Source organism: Giraffa tippelskirchi, chromosome 7, assembly GCF_054371585.1.
Source record: "Giraffa tippelskirchi isolate mGirTip1 chromosome 7, T2T-mGirTip1v1.2.pri, whole genome shotgun sequence".
NCBI classification, from domain to species: Eukaryota; Metazoa; Chordata; class Mammalia; order Artiodactyla; family Giraffidae; genus Giraffa; species Giraffa tippelskirchi.
In genome coordinates, this window is record NC_137281.1 from 139,219,767 (window position 1) to 139,236,500 (window position 16,734).

The 16,734-nt window shown below is 36.2% G+C and overlaps 1 protein-coding gene across 19 annotated transcripts in view; it reads left to right on the forward strand.

Moving 5' to 3' along the window:
• The window catches only part of GPHN (gephyrin), a 525,210-nt gene that overhangs the window by 427,635 nt on the left and 80,841 nt on the right, over positions 1-16,734 (forward strand). For all 19 annotated transcript variants that reach the window (XM_081513386.1, XM_081513387.1, XM_081513388.1 and 16 more), the window contains one exon: positions 13,718-13,810. In XM_081513386.1, the coding sequence (XP_081369512.1) occupies positions 13,718-13,810 (93 nt within the window). The remainder of the gene's footprint in view (positions 1-13,717; positions 13,811-16,734) is intronic.

Consider the following 16,734-nt stretch of genomic DNA (forward strand, 5'->3'; position numbering starts at 1 on the left):
GGGATAATACATGTTTTTCTCTTTGAAGAGACTTAAATGCGGCTGGTAAGTTAACTTAATATCAACTGCAAAAGCAGAATTAATCTAATAGAGATCTAATTTACCTTAAAGATAGAATTCCTTATATTTAGTATGAGTACAAAATAAAATTTGGCCGATTTTCTCTTATTAGATTTAGGCTGATAACCTTAAGCATGAAGCTGTTCTTTCTTTCCAGAAGAAATGTTTTATTTTTCTTTCCAAGATATTTCAAAAATCTATAAAGACCAGATGGTATATGTGTACTTCAAATATGACTTTTCTTGACTCTTCTAATATAATTATATATGTTAAAATGAAAGATATTCTTCCTTTAAAAATCTCTTATTCTTTCCCTTTAAAAAATAACAGCTTTATTGAAATACAACTCATATACCATGTAATTCACCCATATAAATTATATAGTTCAAAGGTTTTTAGTTTATTCACAGATATGTATAGCCATCACCACGTTAGTTTTAGAACATATTATCACTTCAAAAAGAATCTCCACCATCTTTAGTTATCATCCTCCTCCTATCCCCCTAGTCCACTATCCAGTCTTAAGCAACCACTAAACTACTTATATCTCTATAGGTTTACCTATTCTGAACATTGCACATAATGGGCTTATATAATATGTGGTCTTTTATTACTGGTGTTTTCTACCTAGCATAATATTTTCAAAGTCTATCCATGCTGTAACATATATCAGTATCTCATTCCTTTTTAAAAAATTACTATAGTAAAAAACATAAAATTTATCATCTTAACATCATTAAGTTAATTAAATTAACAAATTATCACTGCAATTAAGTGGCATTAAGTACATTCACATTGTTGTGAAACATATCTCCAAAATTTTCTCATACAGGATATCTGAAACTCTTTACCCATTAAACAACTCCCTTTTTACTCCTCATCCCAGCCCCTGGTAACCGCCATTTTACTTTTTATTTCTAAGAATTTGACTGCTTTAGATATGGTGTATAAGTTGAGTCAGCAGTATTTGTCTTTTTATGGCTGGCTTATTTCACTTAGCTTAATGTCCTCAAGGTCTACCCATGTTGTGCCATGTGATAGTATTTAGATATATACACCAGTTTTGTTAATCCATTCATCTGTTGATGGACACTTGGAACGCTTCCAAGTACACATATCTCTTCAAGACCCTGCTTTCAGTTCTTTTGGATATATACTCAGAAGTGAGATTGATGGATTGTATGGTACTTCTGTTTTTAATTTTCTGAGGAAATTTTTTCTCTTTTCCATACTGGTTGCACTATTCTACAGTCCTACCAATACTATGTAAGAATTCCAATTTTTCTACATTCTCATCAGCACTTGATTTTTTGATAGTAACCAATTAATGGGTGTGAGGTGATATCTCATTGTAGTTTTGATTTGCATTTTTCTGATAATTAGTGGTGTTGAGCATCTTTTCATATGCTTATTAACAGTTCATACTTCATCTTTGGAGAAATATGTATTCAAATCCTTTCCCAGTTTTAAAATTGTTTTAATTTTAGTTAATATGCAATGTTCTGTTAGTCTCAAGTGCACAGCACAGTGATTCTTTATATGTATACATATATATTCAGATATATGTGTGTGTGTTCTTCTTCAGATTCTTTTCCATTATAGCTTATTACAAGATATTGAGTAGAGTTTTCTGAGCTATATAGTAAGTCTTTGTTGATTACCTATTTTATATATAGTAGTGTATGTATATTAATCCCAAACTCCTAATTTATCTCTCCCCCAACCGGCTATCCTCTTTGGTAACCATATATTTGTTTTCTATGTCTTTGAGTCTATTTCTGTTTTGTAAATAAGTTCATTTGTATTATTTTAGAGCAGTATTTTTATAAGTGATGTCATATGATATATCTCTTTCTCTGAATGACGTACTTCACTTAAGGTGATAATCTCTAGGTCCATTCATGTTGCAAATGATGCAAATGGCATCATTTCATGCTTTTTTAAGGCTGAGTACTGTTCTATTATATATATGTGTGTGTATATATATATATATATGTACACACACACACACTATTTCTTTATCCATTTATCTGTGGACAAACATTTAGGTTGCTTCCATGTCTTGACTATGAACATTAGGGCGCATGTCTTTTCAAATTAGTTTTATGTGGATATATGCCCAGGTGTGGAATTGCAGGATGATATGATAACTCTTATTTTAGCTTTTTGAGGAACCTCTGTACTGTTCTCCACAGTGGCTACACCAGTTTACATTCCCACCAATAGTGTAGGAGGGTTCCTTTCTCTCCACAGTCTTTACAGTATTTATTATTTGTAGATTTTTAATGATGGCCATTCTGACTGGTGTGAGGTGATACCTCATTGTAGTTTTGCTATTCGTTTCTCTAATAATTAGTGATATTGAGCATCATTGCATGTGCCTGTTGGTAATTTGTATGTCTTCTTTGAAGAAATGTGTATTTAGGTCTTCTTCCCACTTTTTAATTGAGTTGTTCAGTTTATACATATTAAAGCTGTATGAGCTGGTAGTATGTTTTGTAAACTAATCCCTTATCAGTAGCATTGTTTGCAAACATTTTCTCCCAGTCTGTAAGTTGACTTTTTGTTTTGTTTATGATTTACCTTTGCTGTGCAAAAGCTTTTAAATATAATTAGGTCCCATTTGTTTATTTTTCTTTTTATTTCCATTACTCTAGAAGACAGACACACCCCCCCCAATATTGTGACTTATGACAAAGACTGTTCTGCCTATGTTTTCCTCTAGGAGTTTTATGATATCCAATCTTACATTTAGGTCTTTTATCTATTTTGAATTTATTTTTGTATATGTGTGCTAGTCACTCAGTCATGTCTAACTCTTTGTGACCCCATGGACTCTAATCCTCCAGGCTCCTCTGCCCATGGGATTTTCCAGGCAAGAATACTGGAGTGGGTTGCCAATTCCTTCTCCAATTTTTGTATATGTATATGGTGTTAGAGAATGTTCTAATTTTGTTATTTTACATGTGGCTGTCTAGTTTTCCCCACACCACTTATTGAAGAGACTGTCTTTTCTCCATTATATATCCTTGCCTCCTTTGTGGTAGATTAATAGACCATAAGTGCATGGGTTTTGGGGCTTTCTGTCCTATTCCATTGATCTATAAGTCTATTTTTGTGCCAGTACCATACTGTTCTGATTATTGTCACTTTCTAGTATAGTCTGAAGTAAGAGATTGTGGATTGAACTTTTAGCTTCATTCTTTCTCAAGATTGTTTTGGCTGTTCAGAGTCTTTTGTGTTTACATACAAATTTTAAATTTTTTTATTCTAGTGTGAAAAATGTCATTGGTTAATTTGATAGGGATTGCATTGAATCCATAGATTGCTTGGGTAGTATGATAATTTTAACAATATTGATTCTTCCAGTCCAAGAATACAGTATATTAGTATCTTCCATTTGTTTGTGTCATCTTTAATTTCTTTAATAAGCATCTTCTAGTTTTCAGAGTATGGATCTCTTGCCTGCTTAGGTAGTTTTATTCCTTGGTATTTTGTTGTTGTTGTTCTTTTTGATGTGGTGATAAATGAGATTGTTTCCTTAATTTCTCTTTCTGATCTTTTACTGTTAGTATATAGAAATGCAAAAAAAATTGTTTATTAATTTTGTATCCAGCAGCTATACTGAATCTTGATGAACTCTAATCGTTTTCTAGAAGCATCTTTTGGATTTTCTATGTATAGCATCATGTCATCTGCAAACAATGACAGTTTTACTTTTTTCCCAACTTGGATTCCTTTTATCTCTTTTTCTTCTCTGATTACTATAGCTCGGACTTCCAAAGCTATGTTGAATAAAAGTAGCCAGAATGGCCATCCTTGTCTTCTTCCTGAGTGTAGAGAAAATGCTTTCAACTTTTCACCATTGAATATGATGTTAGATGTGGGTTTGTCATTGATGGCCTTTATCATGTTGAGGTATGTTCCCTCTATGCCCACTTTCTAGAGAGTTTTTGTTATAAATGGATAGTGAAATATATCAAAAGCTTTTTTCTGCATCTATCGAGAGAATCATATGGCTTTTATTTTTCAATTTCTTAATGTGATGTATCACATTGATATGCAGATAGTGAAAAATCTTTGCATCCCTGGGGTAAATCCCACTTGATCATGGTGTACAATTCCTTCTTTTACTATTTATTTATTTATTTTTGGCTCAACTGGATCTTCGTTGCTTTGCATTGGCTTTCTCTAGTTGCAGCAAGTGGGTGCTACTGTTCGTTGTGGTGCATGGGCTTCTCATTGTGGTAGCTTCTTTTGTTGCAGAACACAGGCTCTAGGCACATGTTGTGGTGCAAGGCCTTAGTTGCCCGACAGCATGTGAAATCCTTCCAAACCAGGGTGCAAGGCCTTAGTTGCCCAACAGCATGTGGAATCCTTCCAAACCAGGGAGCCTCCCAAACCTCACTCATAGTTGTAGGTTTTATGTTTAGGTCTTTAATCCTTTTGAGTTAAGTTTTGTAGATGGTGGAAGATAAGAGTCCAGCTTCATTCTTTCAAATGTGGCTATCCAGTTTTCCCAACATCATGTTTTTAAAACTATCCTTTCCCCATTGAGTGGTCTTGACACCCTTGTCAAAAGTCATTTGACCATATACATGAGTGTTTATTTCTGGGCTCTCTATTCTATTCCATTTGTATTAGACAGAGCTCTCCAGAACCAATAGAATATATATAGGAAGAGATTTATTATGAGGAATTGAGTCACATGATTATGGAAGCTGAGAAGTCCCATGATTTGTTGTCTGCAAGCTGGAGACCAGGAAAGTTGGTGTTATAATTCCATTCCATGTTCAAAGGCCTGCAAACCAAGGGAGTTAATGGATAAAGCCCATCCAAGGGCAGGAGAAGACCAACATTCCAAGTCAAAAGGCAGGCAGGAAGCAAAAGGGACCTTTTTTTTTCTCCATCTTTTGTTCTATTCAAATGCCCAGTGGATAGAATGATGGCACTCACATGGGGAGGGTGATATATTTTATTTATTTCACCAATTCAAATACTAATCTCATCTGGACATATTCTTTTGGAATTACATATGAATTTTAGGATGAATTTTTCTATTTCTGAAAAAAATGCCGTTTGCATTTTAATGAGATTACATTGAATCTATAAGTGACTTTAGGTAGCATGAGCTCTAAGAATATTACGTCTTTAAATTCCTGAACAAAGAATGTCTTTCCATTTATTTGTATCTTCTTTATAATTTCTTTCAGCAATGCTTTATGGTTCCCATTAGTACCTCACTCCTTGTGGCCAAATAATATCTCATTGTATGTATTGGGTTTTTATCCATTAACCCCCTTGGTTTGCAGGCCTTTGGACTTGGACTGGAATTATAACACAAGCTTTCCTGGGTTTTTCTGAATGAACTTTTTGGCTAATCCAATATACATCACTTTTATTTATCCATTCATCAATTGATGGACTGTTGGATTGTTTCCATCTTTTGAGTATTAATGAATAATGCTGCAATTAATATTTGTTTACAAGTTTTTGCCTGGACATATGTTTTCATTGGGCTTCTCTGGTAGCTCAGCTGGTAAAGAATCCTTCAATTGACTCCGGTTCAATTCCTGGGTCAGGAAGATCCCCTGGAGAAGGGATTGGCTACCCACTCCAGTATTCATGGAGTTTCCTGGTGGCTCATATGGTAAAGAATCCTCCTGCAATGTGGGAGACCTGGGTTTGATCCCTGGGTTGGGAAGATCCCCTGGAGGAGGGCATGGCAACCCACTCCAGTATTATTGCCTGGAGAATCCCCACGACAGAGGAGCCTAGCAAGCTACAGTCCATGGGGTCGCAAAGAGTTGTACACAACTGAGCAACTAAACACAGCACATGTTTTCATTTCTCTTGGATTTATGCTTCCCTTTTAAGAAGAACAGAATTTAAATAATAGCAAAGACTCCTGGGAATCTAGGCTGCTAAAAGTTATTTTGAATATAACTTCTGTATTTATTGTTTTGATTAGACATAAAGGAAAGAAAAAATATAGTTCTGTGTCTTCAGAAACTTAAGAAACAAAATACACACTTCTCACACTCATCACCCTGAGAACTCTTACACACAATTTTGCAAGTACTTGCTAATATACTACTAACTGAATATACAGAGTCGTATTCAGAGAGGCATCAGGAGAACCTATATCTTTAATGAGGTCTTGAAATAGATGATGGACATTGATTGATAGCAAAAGGAAAATGATAATACAGGTTTAGGGAAGTCATGACTGTAATCATGGAGATAAGCATCCATTATACAAAAAGATTTGCTTAAAGGAGTCTAAATGGGAATAATGAAGGTAAAAATTAGCTAGATGTCCTTCTCTATTTTATGTATTCTTTGGGTGAAGTGATTTGTATTAATATTTGATTGATATGACTCTTTTCTCTATTTATCCAACATTTCCCTCCTTAGTCCTAATCATTAATGTACTCATTCATTGACTCAGTCATTCAGCAAACACTCACTGAGTGCCTTTTAAGTACCAAGCGCTGTGCTTGGTACTGGGGATACAATGATGAGTGAGTTATGCTGTGAAAACAAGGAATTAACAACTTAATGAAGAAGTCAAGATATAATAGCTTCACAAACAACCTAATGTAATGTGGAAAGTGTACCGTAACAGATGGATACAAGTGTTTGAAAAATATGAAGACTGTGTATAATCCCTCGAAACCATTCTGTATCTTGTCACTAGGCAAGATAAAAGTTATCTCTGAAGAGATTTAAATGCTGCTGGGAGGTTAACTTGAAGTCATTACTTTGTTTAAAATCCTTCATTGGATTCCCATTTTCATAAGATTGAGTTTAAATTACCTTGATCCTGCTTCTGTTGTCGAAAATGCCCCCCACTCTTCTCCTACTTCGTTTGTACTTAAAACTTTAAAAGTCAGCATAGGTATCATCTCATCTAGGAAGATTTTTTTGATGTCCCACAAATTGTTGGTTAGGTGTTTTTTTCCTATTATTGTTGTCACTAAGTCATGTCAGACTCTGCAACCTCATGGACTATAGCATGACAGGCTCCTCTGTCCTCCACTATCTCCCAGAGTTTGCTCAAGTTCATGTCTTTTGAGTTGGTAATGCTATCTAACCATCTCATCCTCTGCTGCCCCCTTCTTTTGCCTTCAATCTTTCCCAGCATCAGGGTCTTTTCCAATGAGTTGACTCTTCACATCATGTGGCTCAAGTATTGGAGCTTCAGGAGCAATCCTTCCAGTGACTATTCAGGGTTAATTTCCTTTAAGAATGAGGGGTTTGATCTCTTTGCTGTCCAGGGCACTCTCAAGAGTCTTCTTGAGCACCACAGTTTGAAAGCATCAATTCTTTGGTGCCCAGCCTTCTTAATAGACCAACTTTCAAATCTGTACATAACTACTAGAAAAGCCATAGCTTTGACTATATGGACCTTTGTTGGCAAAGTGGTGTCTCTGCTTTTTAATACCCTGTCTAGGTTTGCCATAGCTTTAGTTCTTTTGTGTGTTCTTGCCATCTCATCTTAGTCTCTTCTGCTTCTGTTACATCTTTATCATTTCTGTCCTCTGTTGTGCCCATCCTTGCATGAAATGTTCCCTTGATATCTCCAACTTTCTTGAAGAAATCTCTAATCTTACCCATTTTATTGTTTTCCTCTATTTCTATGCATTGTTCATTTAAGAAGGCCTTCTTATCTCTCCTTTGCTATTCTCTGAAACTCTGCATTCAGCTGGGTATATCTTTCCCTTTCTCCTTTATCTTCCTTCCTTCCTCAGCTATTTGCAAAGCCTCCTCAGACAACCACTTTTCCTTCTTACATTTCTTTTTCTTTGGAATGGTTTTGGTCACTGCCTCCTGTATAGTGTTATGGACCTCCATCCACTCTGTCTAGTCACCTCCAATCATAAGGGATTTGATTTAGGTCATACCTGAATGGCCTAGTAGTTTTCCCTACTTTTTTCAATTTAAGCCTGAATTTTGCAGTAAGGAGCTCATGATCTGAGCTGATTTTTTCTGTTTCTCCCATATTACCCTGATGATATATTGTCACTGCCCATACTGTACTATCTTGTAGTCATATTTTTATTTTTCCATATTCCCCTTTCTCACATATACTGTTACATGTGAATTCCTTGAGGAAATCAGCCAGGTCTTACTAGTATTTTTGTCCTCAGTGTCTAGCATATAGTAGGTTACCAGTGTTTGATGATGAATGAATAAATAAATCAGTCAATGAACTGTTTTTTCTTGTTTAGAGGCAGAAGACCAAAGACATGATATCTGAGCTGAAAATTAGGGGATACCTGAGATTCACTAGGCACAGGAAAGGAGAAGGAAAAAAATATTCCTGTCCAAGGCAACATTATTTCCAAGGGCATAGCAATAAGAAAAAGCCCACCATGTTTAAGATGCAGCAAATCATTCTTTGTATCAGAAACTAGACACTTGTCAGAAATGCTCAACCTCAGTATAAATATTTTCCAAATTATGCTGGGCAAGCCTTACGCTAGCACTACAGAATTCTTAAAATAGGATCTGTGTATTATTTTGTAGCCTAGTGAATCTTGGGTAGATTGTGGCATTTAAATAACTCACTTATAGGATGTAGAGAACAGGGAACCTCCACCTACACTGTTGGTGAGAATGTAAATTGGTACAGCCCCTGCAGAAAGCAGTATGAAAGTTTCACAGAAAACTAAAAATAGGATTACCATATAACCCAGCAATTCTACTCCTGGGTATGTATCCAAAAAAGCAAAAACACTAATAAAAAAAAGATACATGCACCCCAGTGTTCTGGCAGCATTATTTATGATTGCCAAAATATGGAAGCAACCTAAGTGTCCATCAGCAGATGAATGGATAAAGACATTACACACACACACACAATGGACTGCTACTCATCCATAAAAAAAAGTATGAAGTTTTGCCTTTTGCACCAATGTGGATGGACTTAGAGGATATTATGCTAAGTGAAGGGGCTTCCCCAGTGGCTCAGGCAGTAAAGAATTGGCCTAAAATGCAGGAGACCCCAGTTCGACCCCTGGGTCAGGAAGATCCCATGGAGAAGGGAATGGCTACCCACTCCAGTATTCTTGCCTGGAGAATTTCATGAACAGAGGAGCCTAGCAGGCTACAGTCCATGGGGTTGCAAAGAGTCAGACATGATGGAGCTACTAACACACACTATATATGCTAAGTGAAATAAGTCAGACAAAGAAAGATACTGTGTGATATCATTTATATATGGAATCTAAAATAAACTAGTGAATATAACAAAAAAGCAGTAGAGTCACAGATGTAGAGAACAAACTAGAGGTTACTAGTGGGGAAAGGAAGGAAGGGGCAATATAGGGGTAAGGGAGTAAGAAGTACAAGCTATTACATATAAAATAAGCTACAAGCACATGTTGTACAACACAGAGCATATAGCCAATATTTTGTAGTAACTATAAATGGAGTATAATCTTTAAAAATTGCAAACCACTATATTCTGCGCTTGTAGCTGATATAACATTTACAGCAACTATATTTCAATAAATAATTAAACACTAATTCCTTGTCATATGTACGTCTCAATCTGTCATTATTATTTGATTCTCCTCAGATTTGCAGGCTATTTTTTAGTGTTTATGTGTATGGTAAAATGGGGGTCAGTTCAGTTCAGTTCAGTTCAGTCGCTCAGTCGTGTACGACTCTCTGCGACCCCATGAATTGCAGCACGCCAGGCCTCTCTGTCCATCACCAACTCCCGGAGTCTACCCAAACCCATGTTCATCGAGTCGGTGATGCCATCCAACCATCTCATCCTCTGTCGTCCCCTTCTCCTCCCGCCCCCAATCCTACCCAGCATTAGGGTCTTTTCCAATGAGTCAACCCTTCGCATGAGGTGGCCAAAGTATTGGAGTTTCAGCTTCAACATCAGACCTTCCAATGAACATCCAGGATTGATCTCTTTTAGGATGGATTGATTGGATCTCCTTGCAGTCCAAGGGACTCTCAAGAGTCTTCTCCAACACCACAGTTCAAAAGCATCAATTATGCGGCACTCAGCTTTCTTCACCGTCCAACTCTCACATCCATACATGACCACTGGAAAAACCATAGCCTTGACTAGATGGACTTTTGTTGGCAAAGTAATGTCTCTGCTTTTAAATATGCTATCTAGGTTGGCCATAACCTTCCTTCCAAGGAGTAAGCGTCTTTTAATTTCATGGCTGCAGTCACCATCAGCAGTGATTTTGGAGCCCAAAAAAGTAAAGTCTGACACTGTTTCCACTGTTTCCCCATCTATTTCCCATGGAGTGATGGGACCAGATGCCATGATCTTAGTTTTCTGAACGTTGAGCTTTAAGCCAACTTAGCAGCAGCAGCAGCAGCAGACCCTATACCTTAGGAACCATCCAGAATGCTGCTGCTGCTGCTAAGTCGCTTCAGTCGTGTCCGACTCTGTGCGACCCTATAGACGGCAGCCCACCAGGCTCCGCCGTCCCTGGGATTCTCCAGGCAAGAACACTGGAGTGGGTTGCCATTTCCTTCTCCAGTGCATGAAAGGGAAAAGTGAAAGTGAAGTCGCTCAGTCGTGTCCGACTCTTAGCGACCCCATGGACTGCAGCCTACCAGGCTCCTCCGTCCATGGGATTTTCCAGGCAAGAGTACTGGAGTGGGGTGCCATTGCCTTCTCCGCCATCCAGAATGGAATTGCACAATAAGATATATGAGTGACTCAAGCATTAAAGGGAGAAATCAAGTCAGCTGATATACTTTTCTCTAAATTGGCCATCAGTGAGACCTTAGTTAACTTATGTTAAGCTTCTGCAGTAGCTACAACTGTCAGTATCAACAGGCTTTCAAACTTAGGTGTTCAGCCTCTTTCTTCCTGGAATATAGAAGTAAAAAGAGTCTTGATGAGCATGTATCACTTCTCTTGGGCTGCTGGCAAGGACCTAGGGAGGAAAAATACATGTGCTAACTGTTGATGACAGCCGTTCTTTGTAGTTTTTTGTTGGCAGTAGTAACACGTAAGACTTACCATTTTAATCATGTTTAACTGTACAGTTCAGTGACACTAAATACATTTACATTGTTATGCAACTGTCACTACCTTCCATCCATCTCCAAACTATTTCATCACCCCAAACTGAAACTACATACTCATTAAAAAATAACTTCCTATTCCTCCCTTTTCCCCGCCCATGACAACCACCGTTCTATTTTTTGATAATTATAATTTTAAATACTCTAATTACCTCAAATAAGTGAAATCATATGATGTTTGTCCTTTTGTGGCTGGCTTGTTTCAGCTATTTTCACTTATTTCATAATTGCTTCAAGTTTCATCCATATTTATATGGATAACATATGTAAGAATTTCCTTCTTTTTTAAGGCTGAATAATATTCCTATATGTATGCACCACATTTTGTTTACCCCTTCATCTGTCAGTGGATATTTGGGTTACTTCCACCTTTTGACTATTGTGAATAATGCCGCTATAAAAATAGGTGCACAAATATCTGTTCAAGTTTCTGCTACTACTTCTTTTGAATATATACCTAGAAGTGAAATGGCTGGATTATATGGTAATTCTATCTTTAATTTTTTGAGGACTCACCTTGTAGCTTTTTTAAATGTTAGAACAGAGGAGGAGCAGTATGTGGAGGGTATGTAGCTATTGCCATTGTAGTAATGATTGAAGTTCTAAGATCTAAATTTCAGTCCTGTCTTAGCCATCTGTAAAATATGTGATCTTGGGTAGGTTACCCTGTTTAAACTTCTCTTAATTCACCTCTAAAATGAATATAATAATGCTTTACTAGATTTTTTTAAGAATTAAATGAAATTATGTATGTGATATTACTTGGTAATTTATAAAATGCTATATAAACATTTATTAGATAAACTAGATCAGCTGCCAGAAAAACTCAGCCCTGGTGCTGTCTTTGATTATTAAATACTGAGTTATTCAAATCCCAGCAAAGTTATTCTCTTGGAATTTGTACTGGTGTCACACTTCCATTTTCATTCACCACCCTGGATAGAATAGTTCCGATAAGGAGCTAACCCAAGTAGTTTATTTTGACCCTAAGCAGATGCCATAGGGTCCACTACCAGAGGCTGCCTTATAGCTTCAGGTTCATTTGGGAGTTAATGTCGTATATGTGTATACAAACAAGGCCCTCTAGTCCACCACTTCCCTGGTATTACAAAGTATGGTCCATAGCTCAGGATAGCTCTAGAATAGTTTCAACCTCCTGAAGGTACCTACAGCTAGTTCTCCCAATTCTGGTGTCACTTTGCTTAAAAAGGGTCAATATCACTATCACTGTGGATCAGAGTACAAAATTTAAAATCTGTCTCTACTTACTTCTTTGTCCTGGGTTCTGGAAACCAGAGGACCCTAAGTAGCTAAGAATGACAAAGCTAAAAACAAAAGACAGACCAAAAAAACTCACCCATCCAGCTCTGGAAACAATAGAATTTTTTAAACCTATACAAACTTGTTGTGTAAATCAAGTTCTATATTACTTATAGTCTTTAGAGGGAAGCTTGATTTTTTTTTCCCTCCTCTTCTTCTTCCTTCTCTACCTCCTATTAATTATTATATTACTTCTTTAATAGCAATAGTAATGATAATACTAAGGGCAGAGTCTGACTAGAGGATTTAAGTAACTGGTCGTAACTCTTGAAACTTTTATTCTTATTGTCATGAAATCAAACTCCTGGGAGCTCGCTAAAGATGATTGTCATCCAGAGTATATGAATAGTGGTTTGAATAGTCACTTCACACAATAGATTACTGATGTTCTTCTAGTCACTGCTTTTTTTTAAGTTAATAAAGTCAAATTTTTGGCTAAAATTAAATAGAATGCTAAAGAAGCTCCTTTCTTTACTTTTCTCTTCTAAAAGAAAAAAATTATAAAAATTACATCTGATCATTATAGAAAATTTGGAAACTTTCACACAAGTATAGCATAGGGTATAAAAGTATACATAATTCTAACGTATTGCAGTAAACAAATACTTTCTATTTTCATGTGTGTCCTTCCCATCTTTTTCTATTGATCTATACACATATATCTTAACATAGTTAAGATTATACTTTACATGTATAGTTCTGCATGTTTTAAAATGCATATTATAAGAATTTTCTGTGTCAGTGAATATTCTTTATAAAATACAAATGTATAATATTTTGTCATAAGGATACATCACTGTTTAAATTTCTGTATTGTTAATCTTTTTATTTCTTTCCCTTTCTCACTAATGTAAGCAACTCTTAAATAAACACATACAGGAAGACTTGTCCGTTTTCTTAGAAGTGAAATTACTGGATCAATGACTATGACTATTTAAGAATTTACTTTTTAAAGAAAATCATCTTTGCATTGTTAAAGGATTTATGACACATCAGCTTGAACACATCTTTGATGTCTGTGTAGCTACTCGTATTCAAATAACCCCTACAAGTGTTACTATTCGTTGACTGAATCTAATCTTTCATTTCAGACACTAGGATGCATCTCTTCCTTCTGTCACCTATTGCTTGCGGTAGAAATCAGATCTGACTGAGCCCTTACACAAGCCTTGTCAGACAAGTACTTATGTCCATCTTGTTTAGGACCACCTGTTTAACCCATTGCACTAAACATCCATATTTTCCTTTTTTTCTCTTACAGATGGAATGGGGCGAGTCCTTGCTCAAGATGTATATGCAAAAGACAACCTACCCCCTTTCCCAGCATCGGTAAAAGATGGCTATGCTGTCCGAGGTAAATATTTTGGTTTTCTTCAGTATCAACATACTCACATTGGTTTTGGGGGGTTTGTTGGCTTGTTTTGTGTTGTTTTTAGTGTTCTGTTTTTAGATTTTTGGCTCAGCCCAGGTACCTAATGATTGTTACATCTGTTTCCCCCTTGGTTGTCAAAATTTATTCACAGATAACAATATTAACCTACACCTGTATATTTTCTGGCACAATCTTGAGTAAAACTTCAGAGAAAGTACTGTAGTTACTTGAAAATTCTTACTCACAAATAAATATGTAGAGATTGATAAAGACACTGTGCCATAATTCTTTTGGCCTCTACATATACCAGACAGCAGACAGTCTTAGTCTGAAGTTTTCCAAATGTTTTCTAGTGGAAAACATCTATAGGTCCAAGGAAGACAAGCAAACTCCCACAATGGGGGTAAAGTGGGCTAGTTTTTTTCTTTTGCTTTAAATTCAAACATCAGTAAGAGCTTCATAGAAAGCAAGTGTGAGGGAAACCTCTAAATCCTTAGAAGGTCCTATATTTCAGAACTCCAAAGCTCCAGATGGTACCAGCAGTTCACGCCTTCAGAATTGCCTGGGATGGCATAAAGCTCAAAAGCAAAATCATTTGCCTCCCTAAAGTCCAATGGAAGAAAACACAAAATGAAAATGCAACTGAAATGCTTAGAAACTATTATTGGTTATATTATATTGGCTAACATCGTTGAAGAAACATCTAAAAACATTCCCCAGTTTATCAGAGCTGTTAAGAATGCCAGTTCCTTTCTAATGATCATTTATGGAGTCCTTTACTTGACTGTCTTCATTTTGGATTTGTTTTTTATACTGTATCTAGCCATTAAAATATTTTCCTCTTTCTTGTGATTAAATGTATTCACTGATCTCCTCAATGTTGCATCACCAACTCTTAGGAGTATCTTTCTGTGTTGGAGATGGTAGAACAAATGGTTAAAGTTATGGACTTCAAGTAAAGAAAGAATGATCTGGGCTCTTGTACCAGTTCCATCTGTGTAACTTTAAGCAAATCAGTTCAACTTTTTGATCCTTGGTTTTCTCGTTTATGAAACTGTGATCATTGTAACCATACTTACCCCAACAGGTTATTGTGAGGACTAAGTGGGACTGTAGAAGGTCTTAAAGTATCTGGCAGTAAAAAAAAGCCCTCAATGTTTTTAACATTTAATAATAGTACCTATTATTATCAATCTTATTACTATTATCAAATTTACTTAAACCATCTCTGAAAGAAGGATAACATTATCTGAACTGTTATTCTCATAAAACAATGGAGAGGTTAATTCCTCCTAGTATATTCTTTCTCACGAAGCTATCTTAAATGCACCTAACTTGGCTTGATCTCTCTAAATTAGTTGTTTTCATTGTCCAGTCACTAAGTCGTGTCCGACTCATTACAACCGCATGGACTGCAACATGCCAGGCTTCCCTGTCCTCCACTATCTCCCGACTTTGCTCAAGTTCATGTCCATTGAGTCGATGATGTTATCTAAATTAGAGCTGGAAACAAATAACAAATACCCACTGCCTCCTTTTTTTTCTAAGTTCATTTCTTCTATAATCTTTATTAAGATGAATATTGTTCAGAAAGAAATTATTTTAGTATTCTGATAGCCTCATTGACTCTGCTTTCTTATTCCCTCTAAAATGTAACTTCTGTCTGAACTTTTAATTGGTAGCCATATTGAATTGCTTTGAAATGACAAAGAATTCTTACTTCCAGAGTAGAACGAACAACTACAGCAGATGAAACACCAAAGGGACAAGAAAGTCTATTTTTTTTACATTCTCAGTAATATAAAGTAGGAGAAAGTGAGGAAGTAAATAATATGAGACAGAATCATTCTGAAACAGAATGTTGTTCTGTGATTTTTACATAAGGTAGCAGCAGCTCAGTATAAAACTATTGCTTTTAGTTTTTTTAGTTAGCCCACATGAACAATGAAAGAGCCTTTCTGCAACTGTAGAATCTATCAAAGAAATGTATATATAAAATTACCATTTAGAATATCATATTCTTTTGTTTTAAAGTGGTGGTGCTTTTAGTTATTTCACACATGTACACAAACACAAACACACAGAGACATTTAAAATGGCATCTCACAGTATAAAAGGTTCAACAGACAATCTGCCATGCAGCTAATTCACATTATTTCTTTCCTGTGAAGTATTGCTAGTTCTCTAAGATATGGAACATATAACAGAGACATAACACATAACAGAAAACCATCGTGGAAATGGTTACATTTCAAAGTTGGAATGGTTGGTTAATTATGATCAACATCACAATTAAGGCAGCAAAGGTTCTCAGTGAACAAAAAGGCATGGTCTAAGTCTTTTCTGTGCTGTAACACCACCCCTAGGCAGTGTTTTGGTGAAGAATAGCCTTGAGGCTGTTGTGGCTCTCTACCACTCTACTTCCTATACCTCTTCTCTCCACCCTGTCTTCCTTTACTCCCATTCCTTCCTACCCACTCCCTTTATTCTCCCTGTTTTTCTTCTCCTCTGCCTTTGCCTTAGGCCTTCCAGTAATAACCCGTGGCACCTGTGACCATTGCTAACCCTCTAGGTGTAAAGAGGTTCCTAACTTGCTCTGGATCACTAAGCATTAGCCAGTATCCTTCAGAAACATGTGGGATAAAACTCCAAACCAGTTGGAGGATCTCTTGCTTTAAGGTATGTGGGTTGAAAAATCAAGACAATAACAAATAGCTAAAGAAATAGGAACAGCTTTTAAAGAATAAGAAAGAATAGAGTATAAAGAAGACAGGAATTAAGCGATGATGATGTAAACTAATAAATCTAAAACTACATTCAGGAGGAGGAGGAAGTGAATTTGAAAGATACAAGTAGAGAAAATGAAAGTAGCATTTACCAGCTAGAAGCAATACAATAGTTTTATT